The 12430-nt window shown below is 41.3% G+C and overlaps 1 protein-coding gene across 1 annotated transcript in view; it reads left to right on the top strand.

The window, feature by feature from the left end:
- The window catches only part of LOC137652936 (dynein axonemal heavy chain 7-like), a 170904-nt gene that overhangs the window by 84006 nt on the left and 74468 nt on the right, over nucleotides 1-12430 (top strand). The window contains exons 36-44 of the mRNA XM_068386330.1: nucleotides 1036-1284; nucleotides 1921-2078; nucleotides 2311-2482; nucleotides 2605-2952; nucleotides 3252-3376; nucleotides 3764-3857; nucleotides 4214-4411; nucleotides 5370-5493; nucleotides 6018-6196. Coding sequence (XP_068242431.1) covers nucleotides 1036-1284; nucleotides 1921-2078; nucleotides 2311-2482; nucleotides 2605-2952; nucleotides 3252-3376; nucleotides 3764-3857; nucleotides 4214-4411; nucleotides 5370-5493; nucleotides 6018-6196 — 1647 coding nt within the window. The remainder of the gene's footprint in view (nucleotides 1-1035; nucleotides 1285-1920; nucleotides 2079-2310; nucleotides 2483-2604; nucleotides 2953-3251; nucleotides 3377-3763; nucleotides 3858-4213; nucleotides 4412-5369; nucleotides 5494-6017; nucleotides 6197-12430) is intronic.

The following is a 12430-nucleotide window of genomic DNA, read 5'->3' as shown; positions in this document are numbered from 1 at the left end:
AATAACGGCTAAAATAAGATACGGGATACTTAGCTTCTTTGTTAACATGTATGCTGGTCTCCACCCACCACCCTGGGTGTGAATCAGCTACATGATCATCGGGTAAGATTAATATTGAAAAATGTTATTTTCATTAGTAAAATAAATTTTTGAATATACTTACCCGATGATCATGAATTTAAGGACCCGCCCTTCCTCCCCATAGAGAACCAGTGGACCGAGGAGAAAATTGAGTTCTTGTTGACAAGAAGTACTTGAGTACCTGCTCACAGATGGCGCTGTTGTGTACACCCCCACCTGTATAGCGATCGCTGGCGTATCCCGACCGTAGATTTCTGTCGGGCAACAGAGTTGACAGCTACATGATCATCGGGTAAGTATATTCAAAAATTTATTTTACTAATGAAAATAACATATTTCAGTGAAGCTTCATTTCCCGCATACATTATTCAGTTACTCCCTGCCTGTATTTCAAACATTTATTTACAGCTGTAATCATTTATTATTTTTTTCACATTCGACAGTCATTCCTTAATTGTATATTGTTTACGCTTCAGTCAGAGGTTTGTTTATACACATTCATTCCTCATATGGTTAATGAATTTGTCTTCACACATTTATCAACATCTTTATGTATATTTATACCTCATACTCCTTCATTTACAGTATTCCCTATGCTTATTCTCCCTAATTTTATTAACCTCTCCCATATACATATACAGAAACTCAACCACTTCATATACCCACTAGGGAGATAGTGCCATCAGCGCATCTCACATGGCACACTGGTGGCATTACTAAGAGTTTTTGTAGTGTTCTTATAGCCTGGCTGCACTTACTTCTTAACCATCTACTATACTAACATTTCCGGTTCTTTTATTCCATATTGCTATCCAATCTCTTAACGACGAGAGTTCCCCCAGTTACACTTGACTTCTACATGGCCTTCCCAGTCCCTGTGCTGGACCTTACAACACAAATTCACAAATCAATCAATCCACTAAATACATGCATACCCCTTCCCCCTTTCCCCAGGGCATCATCTCCGACCTCTTCCCAGGGGTAGTGCTGCCCCAGCCGGACTACACTTTCCTCCACAGGGCAGTGAGGGAAGTCTGCACCAACGGAGGCCTTCGTGCCAATGATTACTTCATGGGAAAGATCCAACAGGTGTACGAGACGATGAGGGTCAGGCATGGCTTCATGCTCATTGGGAACCCCATTGGAGGCAAGACAGTGGCACTCAAGACACTGTCTCAGGCACTGGCTATAATGAACGAGAGGGTGGGTGTGCTAAATTTGTATACATTCTACTCTTTTTAGTTCAAGTCCTTCATTTTTACTTATCTTAAAGATGGTGAGTGGGTACTTTTGTTTTATAATTATTATTATTATTATTACTATTGTTATTATTATTATTATTATTATTATTATTATTATTATTATTATTATTATTAGCCAAGTTACAACCCTAGTTGGAAAAGCAGGGGGCTATAAGCCCAAGGGCTCCAACAGCAAAAGCACCCAAGTGAGGAAAGGAAATACAAAGATAATGAATAAACTATATAAGAGAATTAAAGAATGAAAAATATAAAATCTTCTAAGATCCGTAACAACGATGAAATAGATCTGCCTTATATAAACAATGAAATGAGACTTGTGTCATCCTGTTCAACAGAAAAGCAGTTGCTACAAGTTTGAACTTCTAAAATAATATGGCGAGAAGGGGTTATAGCCTTTATTAGTTGGTTTTGTTACACTCCTTCCTCATCTTTGAGCAAGAGGATAAAATGGTATCAACTATTATTTTAATTCCTAATACAACTGTTACTCTGCATAGATAGTTTCCTTGACCCTAGAGTCAGGAAATATGTCCCAAATTCATAAATAGAAACGGTGATTGTAGCTTTTTACTCTCAGGACGAAGGCGAGAATAGAGTTCAGATGTGTGTGATCAACCCCAAAGCCATCACAGTGGGTCAGCTCTATGGGCAGTTTGACCCCACTTCCCACGAGTGGTCAGATGGCGTTTTGGCTGTCAATTTCAGGAAGTTTGCTGTGTCCTCCTCACCTGACAGGTATTGTTATTATTAGTTCATTTTTTATAGTATTTATGTTTCTGTTGGAGTACATGGTATGATGTTAATTTCTGTTATATTGATGATGTTACAATGTTAGTAGTATTTTTTTTTTGCCTTATTAGGGTTATTAATACAGTGTATTATTATTATTATTATTATTATTATTATTATTATTATTACTATTATTATTATTATCATCATTAATATCATCATCATCATTACTTCCCAGGAAGTGGATAGTCCTGGACGGTCCAGTTGACAGTGTGTGGATAGAGAACATCAACTCCGTGCTGGACGACAACAAAAAACTCTGTCTCAACTCTGGCGAGGTCATCTGTCTATCCAGCACCACCAACATCATCTTCGAGGTCCACCACCTTGAGAATGCCTCTCCAGCTACCGTAAGGAACAGAAATAATCATCATAATTTTCATCATCTTCATTAACATTTGTAATTCAGATAAGAAGAGAGACATCCTTCCTTACATTCTTCATCCTATTCTCCTATTTCCATCTCCTTCAGGTATCCAGATGCGGCATGGTCTACATGGAGCCCCTGGCCCTTGGCTGGCGTCCCCTGGTGGAGACCTGGCTGGCCAAACTGCCCAATACTCTCACACCCCAACACAAGGGCGTCCTGACAGCCCTTTTCCACCGCTTCGTGCCGCCTCTCCTCTGCTTCGTCAGAAGCAACCTGCACTGGTTCAAGCTGGAGAGGAGCGAGTCATACGTGCAGAAGGGTGTTTCGCCAACCACTGACCTCAACCTCGTCCGGAGCCTCATGAACATTTTCGACTGCTTCCTGGACGAGTTCACTGACCCGGCTTACACCAAGAACAATCCCGAGTCAGATATTCGGGCACATTTGGAGGTGAGCGGTGGGAGTTTAGTAAAAGTTGCTTATATTGAATTTCCACATGATTACACTATATATATATATATATATATATATATATATATATATATATATATATATACTGTACAGTATATATATATATATTTACACAGTATATGTATATATGCTATGTATATTTACAATTATGTATGTATGCATAATATTTGTTACTATCGGTGCTTGAGTGGTATTCACAAATCTATTATCTTGTGCATATAAAACCTTACTGACTCAAAGAGAGTTAAGTGACCTTCATTTACAATTCCTCTTCTCAGAGCTTCTTCCTCTTCTCGTGCATATGGTCCTTGGGGGGTCCATTAGACGAGCCTTCCAGAGCGAAATTTGATCTCTTACTGCGGGAACTATTCGCTGGCCCACCATCCCAAGAATCCACTGATAAGTAAGCAATTGTTAATTTAGTTTTTTTTACCATTAAAATGCATATTGATAGTAAACCAATTGATAGATAGATTTATTCATTTACTTTTGGTAGCCTATTGGAAAGTGCCAATCGCTGGACGGATGTCTGAGACCACCTCAAACTCAATAGTTTCTAGTAGTGTCTGTAACCTCACTATTCCATGTGTGGAGAGAATGGGGGATTTGGGGGTGCCTATAGGTCTACCTGCTGGATCATCAGCAGCCATTGCCTGGCCCTCCTATGGTCCTTACTTGAAGGAGAGTAGGTTTGGCTAATGATCGTATGAGTATATGGTCAGTCTCTAGGACATTATCCTGTTCCTTGCCTCTGACATTCATAAACAACCTTTAAATTGTTTATCCGCAGATACTGGTTGAGTGAAGTACCAGAACCACCACATGAATACCAGTTGCCCATACCCGATGAAGACACTGTTTTCCACTACAAGTTTGTCAAGGAGGTTCATAGCCAGATGCTCTCTCTCTCTCTCTCTCTCTCTCTCTCTCTCTCTCTCTCTCTCTCTCTCTCTCTCTCTCTCTCTCTCTCTGTATATATATATCAATATATATATATATATATATATATATATATATATATATATATATATATATATATATATATATGTATGTGTGTGTGTCTATAAAAGCCATTATTGCTTGAATATGGTGTATATTTACTGGATATTTTGACTTGCATTATACATTTTGTTTATTTTTTCCCTAATTGTATTACCACATTTTCATCTTACTTGATATGATGGCAGATTATTATTGTTATCATCATTATTAATGTTATTGCAACTATTTTTATTGATAGGGTCGTGGCTTCTGGCAGAAATGGAGCGAGGACCTGAACAACGCAGGTTCAATCCCAAGGGACGTGGCCGCCCACCAGATCCTGGTGCCCACAGTGGGCACTGTGAGGGTGTCAGCCCTTCTACAGCTCTTAGTTTCTCAGGCCAAACCACTTCTTCTCGTAGGGCCTCCTGCTACGGGAAAGTCTGTCTATGTGGCTGTGAGTCTCTCTCTCTCTCTCTCTCTCTCTCTCTCTCTCTCTCTCTCTCTCTCTCTCTCTCTCTCTCTCTCTCTCTCAGGATATTTCAACTGCTAAATACTTAATGAAAACTATTTCTCTTATAAAGCATGAATGTTATTGGACTGACTCCATTCAGAAATATTTGGCCAAAACAGGAAAATCATAAAAGTTGTTCTTAAAAGAGAATTTTTTTAAGTGTATCTTCAGAGATCTTTTTTTATCTGTTAATTCAATACAATAGTTTTTTAGCTACTAATATTTGTCTTAGATTTTTTTTCAGTTTTCTTAATATTGTAAGTTTTGTATAATATATTTAAAGCAATTAAATATTTGTCTTTAAATTGTAGTGTATCATCAATTATTTACAAATTTGCCCTTTTTATTGGTTAATTGCATGTAAATTGCATGTATTTTTTGTACATAACAGTGTATATTATATATTTTTAGCAATTTTAACTTTGTAAGCCACAGGTTCTTTTGTGTTTAATGTCTGTAAATTGGAGCTTTTTCAAAACCAACTTAGCTATACAATCTAACAACTTTTTTCAGTTTGTAAATTAGATTATTATGTTAGATATAGTTTTGAACAGCTTGTAAATTGCTTATTCCTTTGTATGTAAATTCTCTCTTCCACATTGATCAGTAGAAAGTAATGCTTAGGCAGGATTTTGTCAACACAAACCCAATTTTTAGATTAGGAGACTTTTTCAATAAGCTTTATAAACACAAATAAGTGCTGCCAGTTATCAATTTTTCCACTGAATTTTGCCAACTCTAAGAAACCCTGTAAATTAAATTTTTTTTCATTAATATCTTATCAATACACACCAACCAATTAAATTGCAATAGATCCTTATTTGATGTAACCAGCACTCAATATTCCTTCTTTCTGATCATTCTATTAAATACTTCAGATCAGCATACTTTCTTTATACAGGAGTTTTTGCACAATAAGCTGAAGAGAGATTTGTACAAGCCGATGTTTGTGAGCTTCTCCGCTCACACGACCACCACGCATCTCCAAGAGCTCATTATGAGTGGTTTGGATAAGAGGAAGAAAGGTGAGCCTCTCCCTCTCTCTCTCTCTCTCTCTCTCTCTCTCTCTCTCTCTCTCTCTCTCTCTCTCTCTCTCTCTCTCTCTCTCTCTCTCTCTCTCTCTCTCTCTCTCTCCATGCTTCTGTTTAACTTTTCTTTTCCAATTACTTCTTTCAAGAAGCTGAAACTTCTTTTCCTTTGTTCCCAACTTTCGTCCAACCATGTACTATTGTTCGGTTATCTGTCCAGGTTGTTTCGATTTTTATGGTAGACATATATTCATACATACATATAAACTGAATACATGTATAATATATATATATATATATATATATATATATATATATATATATGTGTGTGTGTGTGTGTGTGTGTGTATATTCCGCATTTGAATTTGGAGAAATTCACCACAACAGTTACTGCCACTTTCATCCTTTAATAGCTAAACCACCCATGCAACAAAGCATCCTATTTATGCATTCAGCCAATGAACCATTTTGCTTGGTCTTTAAAGAGTCACAGATTGATAAAATTTGTTTCCACTACACAGGTGTGTACGGCCCTCCAGTCGGGAAGAAGTGTGTCCTTTATGTGGATGACCTCAACCTACCTCAGACGGATGCTTTCGGCTCTCATCCACCACTGGAGCTCATCCGTCAGTTGATTGATCATGCCACCTGGTATGACATCCGTAAGGAAGTGGAGCCCATTCACTTGGAGGATATGCAGGTGGGGGAGATGAGGCTTGGTTGGTGTATATATATATATATATATATATATATATATATATATATATATATATATATATATATATATATATATATATATATATATACATATATATATATATATATATATATATATATATATATATATATATATATATATATATATATATATATATATATATATATATATATACTGTATAGGTAATGTATATTTTTCAATATTAAACTTACCCGATAATCATGTAGCTGTCAACTCCGTTGCCCGACAGAATTCTACGGAAGGGATACGCCAGCGATCGCTATACAAGAGGGGGGTGTACTCACAAGCGCCACCTGTGGCCAGGTACTGCAGTACTTCTTGTTGACACCACTTCAATTTTTCCTCTGTCGTGCTTCCGGCAAGACGTTCATGGATACGCTTATAATTTTGGAGTCTTGTTCACGGTTTTTGGTGAAGTATTGCTCTAAGATTTCAGCTTTCGCTATTCAGGAAGTTTTATTATTAGCTTAGCTAGCTTTTGGAATTAATTTGATTAATTATGGTGACGAAGAGAGTATGAACTCTCTTTCACCTTTAAATGGCCGACCCTTCCCTTAGACGGAAGTGTTGGTGTCTAAGAGAGTATAGACTCTCTTTCTTAATTTTGCTTAACAAAAGTTATAGATTTATTTTATATCTCTCCGCCTTTTATAGGCCTCTTCGATTAACTTCCTTTTTTATAAATTTATTTAAAATTAATTTTTATATTCGACCTTTCCTAATAGTAGGCGGTCTTTTCTTGTACCGAAGTTAATTAACATTGAGCCCGTCATTTCGGTTTACCTGTTAACATATTATGCTATTTTAATGTTTTTGAAAGAATTTCTTTGATAGTCTCGTACTGTTTCAAAGTTGAACTAACGTTTTGTTTTGTCTCTGCAGTTGTTAACGTTCAGAACGTTCAACTTGCGCTCTATCGTTACGATAGAGAGAGAATTTTCACGGTGTCACGTTGCAGTAAGAGTAAACCGTTTATAGCGTTTTGTTCATTCTTTCTTAGCTTAATGGTTTTAATTCTAATAAAGGAACTTTTTATTTGGGAAATCTTTCAGTTTTTTTCCTTTAACAATAATATGTTTTAACGAGTATATATGATTGGGCTCTTCTCTCAGGTTCTAAGTCAAGAGAGAGAGAGAGAGAGAGATAGAGACGGAGGGAGAGAGAGCTGGATAAACGTTTCGTTCAAGCGAGTAACGTTGTTATCGTTTTTGCTCTTCTCCCTAGTCTCTTTAGGGGAAGAAGGTAAACGTTTCTAGAGTTTATTCTTGTTCTCAAGCTTTATGCGGTGAGAGATTTTAAACGTAGTTTATTTGATCTAGTGTTTAGTCTCTTTCCAGCCACTGAATTATTTATCTTTCATTAGATTTTTCTGTTACATTGTAATTCTGTTTTCGCAATTACTAACTTTTAAGGAAGGATAGAATTGCGTGTTTCAGGTACAAACCACTTAAAGTTTCGAGTTCAGTGAAATAAGTGCAAACAGAAATTCAAAAGTGATAAGTGATTAGCGCAAAGTGTGTCAGTGTTGTGCGTGAGGGTACTTCTGTGCGTGCCAGTCGTCCTCCCAGTCCGGGACCTCTTGCAAGCTCCCAAGCCCAGGGGAGAAGCAATGTCGAAGGGCAAAAGGGTTCGGCAGGCCTTGATCGGCGCACAGAAGTATCCTCGGTGGTTGCGGGCGTGTCTTACAGAGACCGTCACTCCCACCCGCAGACGATTGAGCCCTTATTTTACTCGTCTGCAGAAGAAATTTCGGGGAGAAAACGCTGGACTCAGGTCTCAAGACCTCTTAAACGTAAAGTCCAGACCTCTAGAGTTCAACAACCCGGATGCAGTCATTGGGTTAGCTCTGACTCTCCGCAGTCATCAGGTGACTGCACACCTCCTAAGAGAGGTAAGGTGATGCCGCAACAGACCTCATCTTCTGTTAAGGCTTTGCCTCAGCAGACCTTAGCGTCTGCCGACCCCAAGATGACTTTGCTGCAGTCCATGCAGTCACAGCTTGCGGTCTTAATGCGTGAGTGTCAGGCTGAGAAGGTTACACCTCCTCCTGCGATCGCTCCGCCTCACCGCAGTCCAGTCTGCCAGGCGTACGATGTTGAGGTTCCTCAGGATACCTTACCGCGTACTGAGTTGCCAGTTACCAGCGGTGTGCAGCAACTCCGCCTTCCTTAAGGCAACCTCAGCAATGGGAGCAGGAATCTTATGCCTTACTTCCTCCGCTTCCGCTTGCGGTTCCACCAGCGAGGCAACAATCTCTTGAGGTACGACAACCTCTTCCATCAATGAGGCAGCCACCTCAGCACTCGCTGCAGCGACCTCAACCCTCCTCAAGGCGAGAGCCTCAACTCCTTAGGCTAGCACCTCAGGAACCTCAACTCGCGAGACAAGAACTGCGTTCTGCGCAGCCGCTACCTCAACTCTCGCAGCTCACACCTCAGGAACCTCAACTCGTTCCTCAGGAACCTGCTACTGCGCATCCGCAACCCTTACAGCAAGCGCAACTCTTGAGGCACCAACCTCTTGCTATGAGTCAGCCACCTCAACGCATGCATCTGCCACTTTCTCCTCAACTTGAGCCTCTTCCCATTCAACTTGGAAATAACAAATGACAATAATAACACCTCATTACTTTCATAACTTGCATTTGTAATCATATACATGTATGCCTACACAAACATTATGATAATGGAGGTTATTTGTATTACTTAATATAAAAATATATATGTATTCCTTGCAATATATTTTTAACAAAATCGCAAAATATGGCAAAAATATCTTCAAAACAAAAATGAATCATGAGTTATGAATGTAAGGTAAATATTATGTTGATATTAAAACCCCATGCAAGCATGCATGAAGTAATGCAGTGTTGCCAACAGGGCGAGTTTCCCTTTCCTGAGGTGAAGTAGATTATAGTACATTTAGTGCAGCTTAATTCTACAATTATCATGCCGGCTATCAAATTCTTCAACAAAACAGTCTAAATCAATTCCCTCGGCACGTGCACTTTCAATGGACAGTAATGCGATATTACTCACTCTAGCACTGGTCATGGAATTTCTGAGAAATGTTACACGCCATGCAACACGCTCTGCTTACCTTACAGCATGCTCTACATACAGCATGCTCTGCATACAGCATGCTCTGCATACAACATGCTCTGCATACCTTACCGCATGCTTCTCAGTCACACATCTTTGGTTGTTGCCAACTCACTAGACTGTCAAGCAGTTTCATAACGTTGCCTTCTAGTCTGCTGCTTTTGCACCAGTGAAACCCTCACTGAGAGAACTTGGCTTTTCTCGGATATGGTCCCTGTAGATGAGAAAGTGCTTTTCTCCCTCCTTCTGATATTCCCTTGAGGACTCTGTCATTTGGAGAGGAGCCTTTAGCTGCGTAGCCTCATATGGACTTTTATTTAAGCATAACATGCTTCCAGGGAAGGTAATGGTTCCACTTCAGTCGCTAACCCCGTCTGTTACCACACCTGCTCCCATAGACCTTGAGCTGTGTTGCAAGACATGCAGTCCAAGCTTAGTCCTTGTTAGAGGATTTTTTGTTTACGGAGTCAGTGTGTCACTGGGAAGACGTTCAACAACCAGCAGAAGTGACTTGTTGTGACGCAGTGCGGCAACCTCAGCAACCCGATAAGGAGTTGTCTGTACGACCCAGACAGTCTAGACAGCTTCGGGTTGTCACTGTACTTCCTCGCTTCCCCATGGTTGACAGTTCACAGACTGTGCAGCAGTACCATGATCTTGTGTCCGGCTCCGTCAGACGACTGGCTTTTAAGAGCTCCCACAAGTCGTCGCTGTCTGGAGATTCTCAGATGGACTATGGATCTGACCAAGGAACTGGGCCTCCTGGTCAATTTTGAGGAGTCTCAGCTCGTCCCATCCCAGACCATTGTCTCCCTGGGTATGGATCTTCAGAGTCGAGCTTTTCGGGCTTTTCCGTCGGCCCCAAGGATCTTCCAAGCCCTAGAATGCATCCAGAGCATGCTGAGAAGGAACCGATGCTCAGTCAGGTAGTGGATGAGTCTAACAGGGACACTTTCATCGCTGGCCCTGTTCATCGTGTTAGGGAGACTCCACCTCCCCCCCTTCAGTATCATCTAGCTGCTCACTGGATAAAGGACATGACGCTAGAGACGGTCTCAGTTCCTGTTTCCGAAGAGAGGAGGTCTTCTCTCGCGTGGTGTAAGAACAGCTTTCTTCTCAAGGAAGTCTACCTTTGGCTGTTCAGAAACCCGACCGCCGTCTCCTCTCGGACGCATCAGACACGGGCTGGGGTGCGACTTTGGACGGACAGGAATGCTCGGGAACATGGAATCAGGAGCAAAGGACACTTCACATCAATTGCAAGGAGTTGTTGGTGGTTCTTCTGGCCTTGATAAACTTCAAGTCCCTCCAGCTTAACAAAGTGGTGGAGGTGGACTCTGACAACACCACAGCCCTGGCTTACATCTTCAAGCAGGGAGGGACTCTTTCGTGAAGTTGTTCTAGATCGCAAGGGACCTCCTCATCTGGTCTAAAGATCGAAAGCTCACGCTGGTAACGAGGTTCATTCAGGGCGGTATGAATGTCATGGCAGATCACCTCAGCCGGAAGGGTCAGGTCATCCCCACAGAGTGGACCCTTCACAAGAATGTTTGCAGCAGACTTTGGGCCCTGTGGGGTCAGCCAACCATAGATCTGTTCGCTACCTCGATAACCTAGAGACTCCTGTTGTATTGTTCTCCGATTCCAGACCCAGCAGCAGTTCACGTGGATGCTTTTCTGCTGGATTGGTTCCATCTCGACCTGTATGCATTCCCGCCGTTCAAGATTGTCAACAGGGTGCTTCAGAAGTTCTCCTCTCGCAAAGGGACACGGCTGACGTTGGTTGGCTCCGCTCTGGCCCGCGAGAGAATGGTTCTTAGAGGTACTGCAATGGCTGGTCGACATTCCCAGGACTCTTCCTCTAGGAGTGAACCTTCTACGTCTACCTCACGTAAAGAAGGTACACCCAAACCTCCACGCTCTTCGTCTGACTGCCTTCAGACTTTCGAAAGACTCTCAAGAGCTAGGGGCTTTTCGAAGGAGGCAGCCAGAGCGATTGCCAAAGCAAGGAGAACATCCACTCTCAGAATCTATCAGTCTCAAGGGGAAGTCTTCCGTAGCTGGTACAAGACCAATGCAGTTTCCTCAACCAGTACCACTGTAACCCAGATTGCTGACTTCCTGTTATATCTAAGGAAAGTAAGATCCCTTTCAGCTCCTACGATCAAGGGTTACAGAAGTATGTTGGCAGCGGTTTTCCGCCACAGAGGCTTGGATCTTTCCACCAACAAAGATCTACAGGACCTCCCTAGGTCTTTTGAGACCTCAAAGGAACGTCGGTTGTCCACTCCAGGCTGGAATCTAGACGTGGTCCTAAGGTTCCTTATGTCATCAAGATTTGAACCTCTCCAATCAGCCTCTTTTTAGGACCTCACATTAAAAACTCTTTTCCTCGTGTGCTTGACAACAGCTAAAAGAGTAAGTGAGATCCACGCCTTCAGCAGGATCATTGTTTTCACATCTGAAACGGCTACATGTTCCTTGCAGCTCGGTTTTTGCTAAACGAGCTTCCTTCACGTCCTTGGCCTAAGTCGTTCGAGATCCCAAGCCTGTCCAACTTGGTGGGGAATGAACTGGAGAGAGTACTTTGCCCAGTTAGAGCTCTTAGGTACTATCTAAAAAGGTCTTAACCTTTACGAGGACAATCAGAAGCCTTATGGTGTGCTATCAAGAAACCTTCTTTTCCAAGTTCTAAGAACTCAGTTTCTTACTATTCAGGCTTCTGATTAGGGAAGCACATTCTCATCTGAAGGAAGAAGACCTTGCTTTGCTGAAGGTAAGGACACATGAAGTGGGAGCTGTGGCTACTTCAGTGGCCTTCAAACAGAGCCATTCTCTGCAGAGTGTTATGGATGCAACCTATTGGAGAAGCAAGTCAGTGTTCGCATCATTCTATCTCAAAGATTTCCAGTCTCTTTACGAGTACTGCTACACCCTGGGACCATTCGTAGCAACGAATGCAGTAGTAGGCGAGGGCTCAGCCACTACATTCCCATAATCCCATAACCTTTTAACCTTTCTCTTGAATACTTTTTATGGGTTGTACGGTCGGCTAAGAAGCCTTCCACATCCTTGTTGATTTGGCGGGTGGTCA

The sequence above is a fragment of the Palaemon carinicauda genome, chromosome 14 (genome assembly GCF_036898095.1).
Source record: "Palaemon carinicauda isolate YSFRI2023 chromosome 14, ASM3689809v2, whole genome shotgun sequence".
NCBI lineage: Eukaryota > Metazoa > Arthropoda > Malacostraca > Decapoda > Palaemonidae > Palaemon > Palaemon carinicauda.
This window is presented reverse-complemented; position numbering and strand designations above follow the sequence as displayed.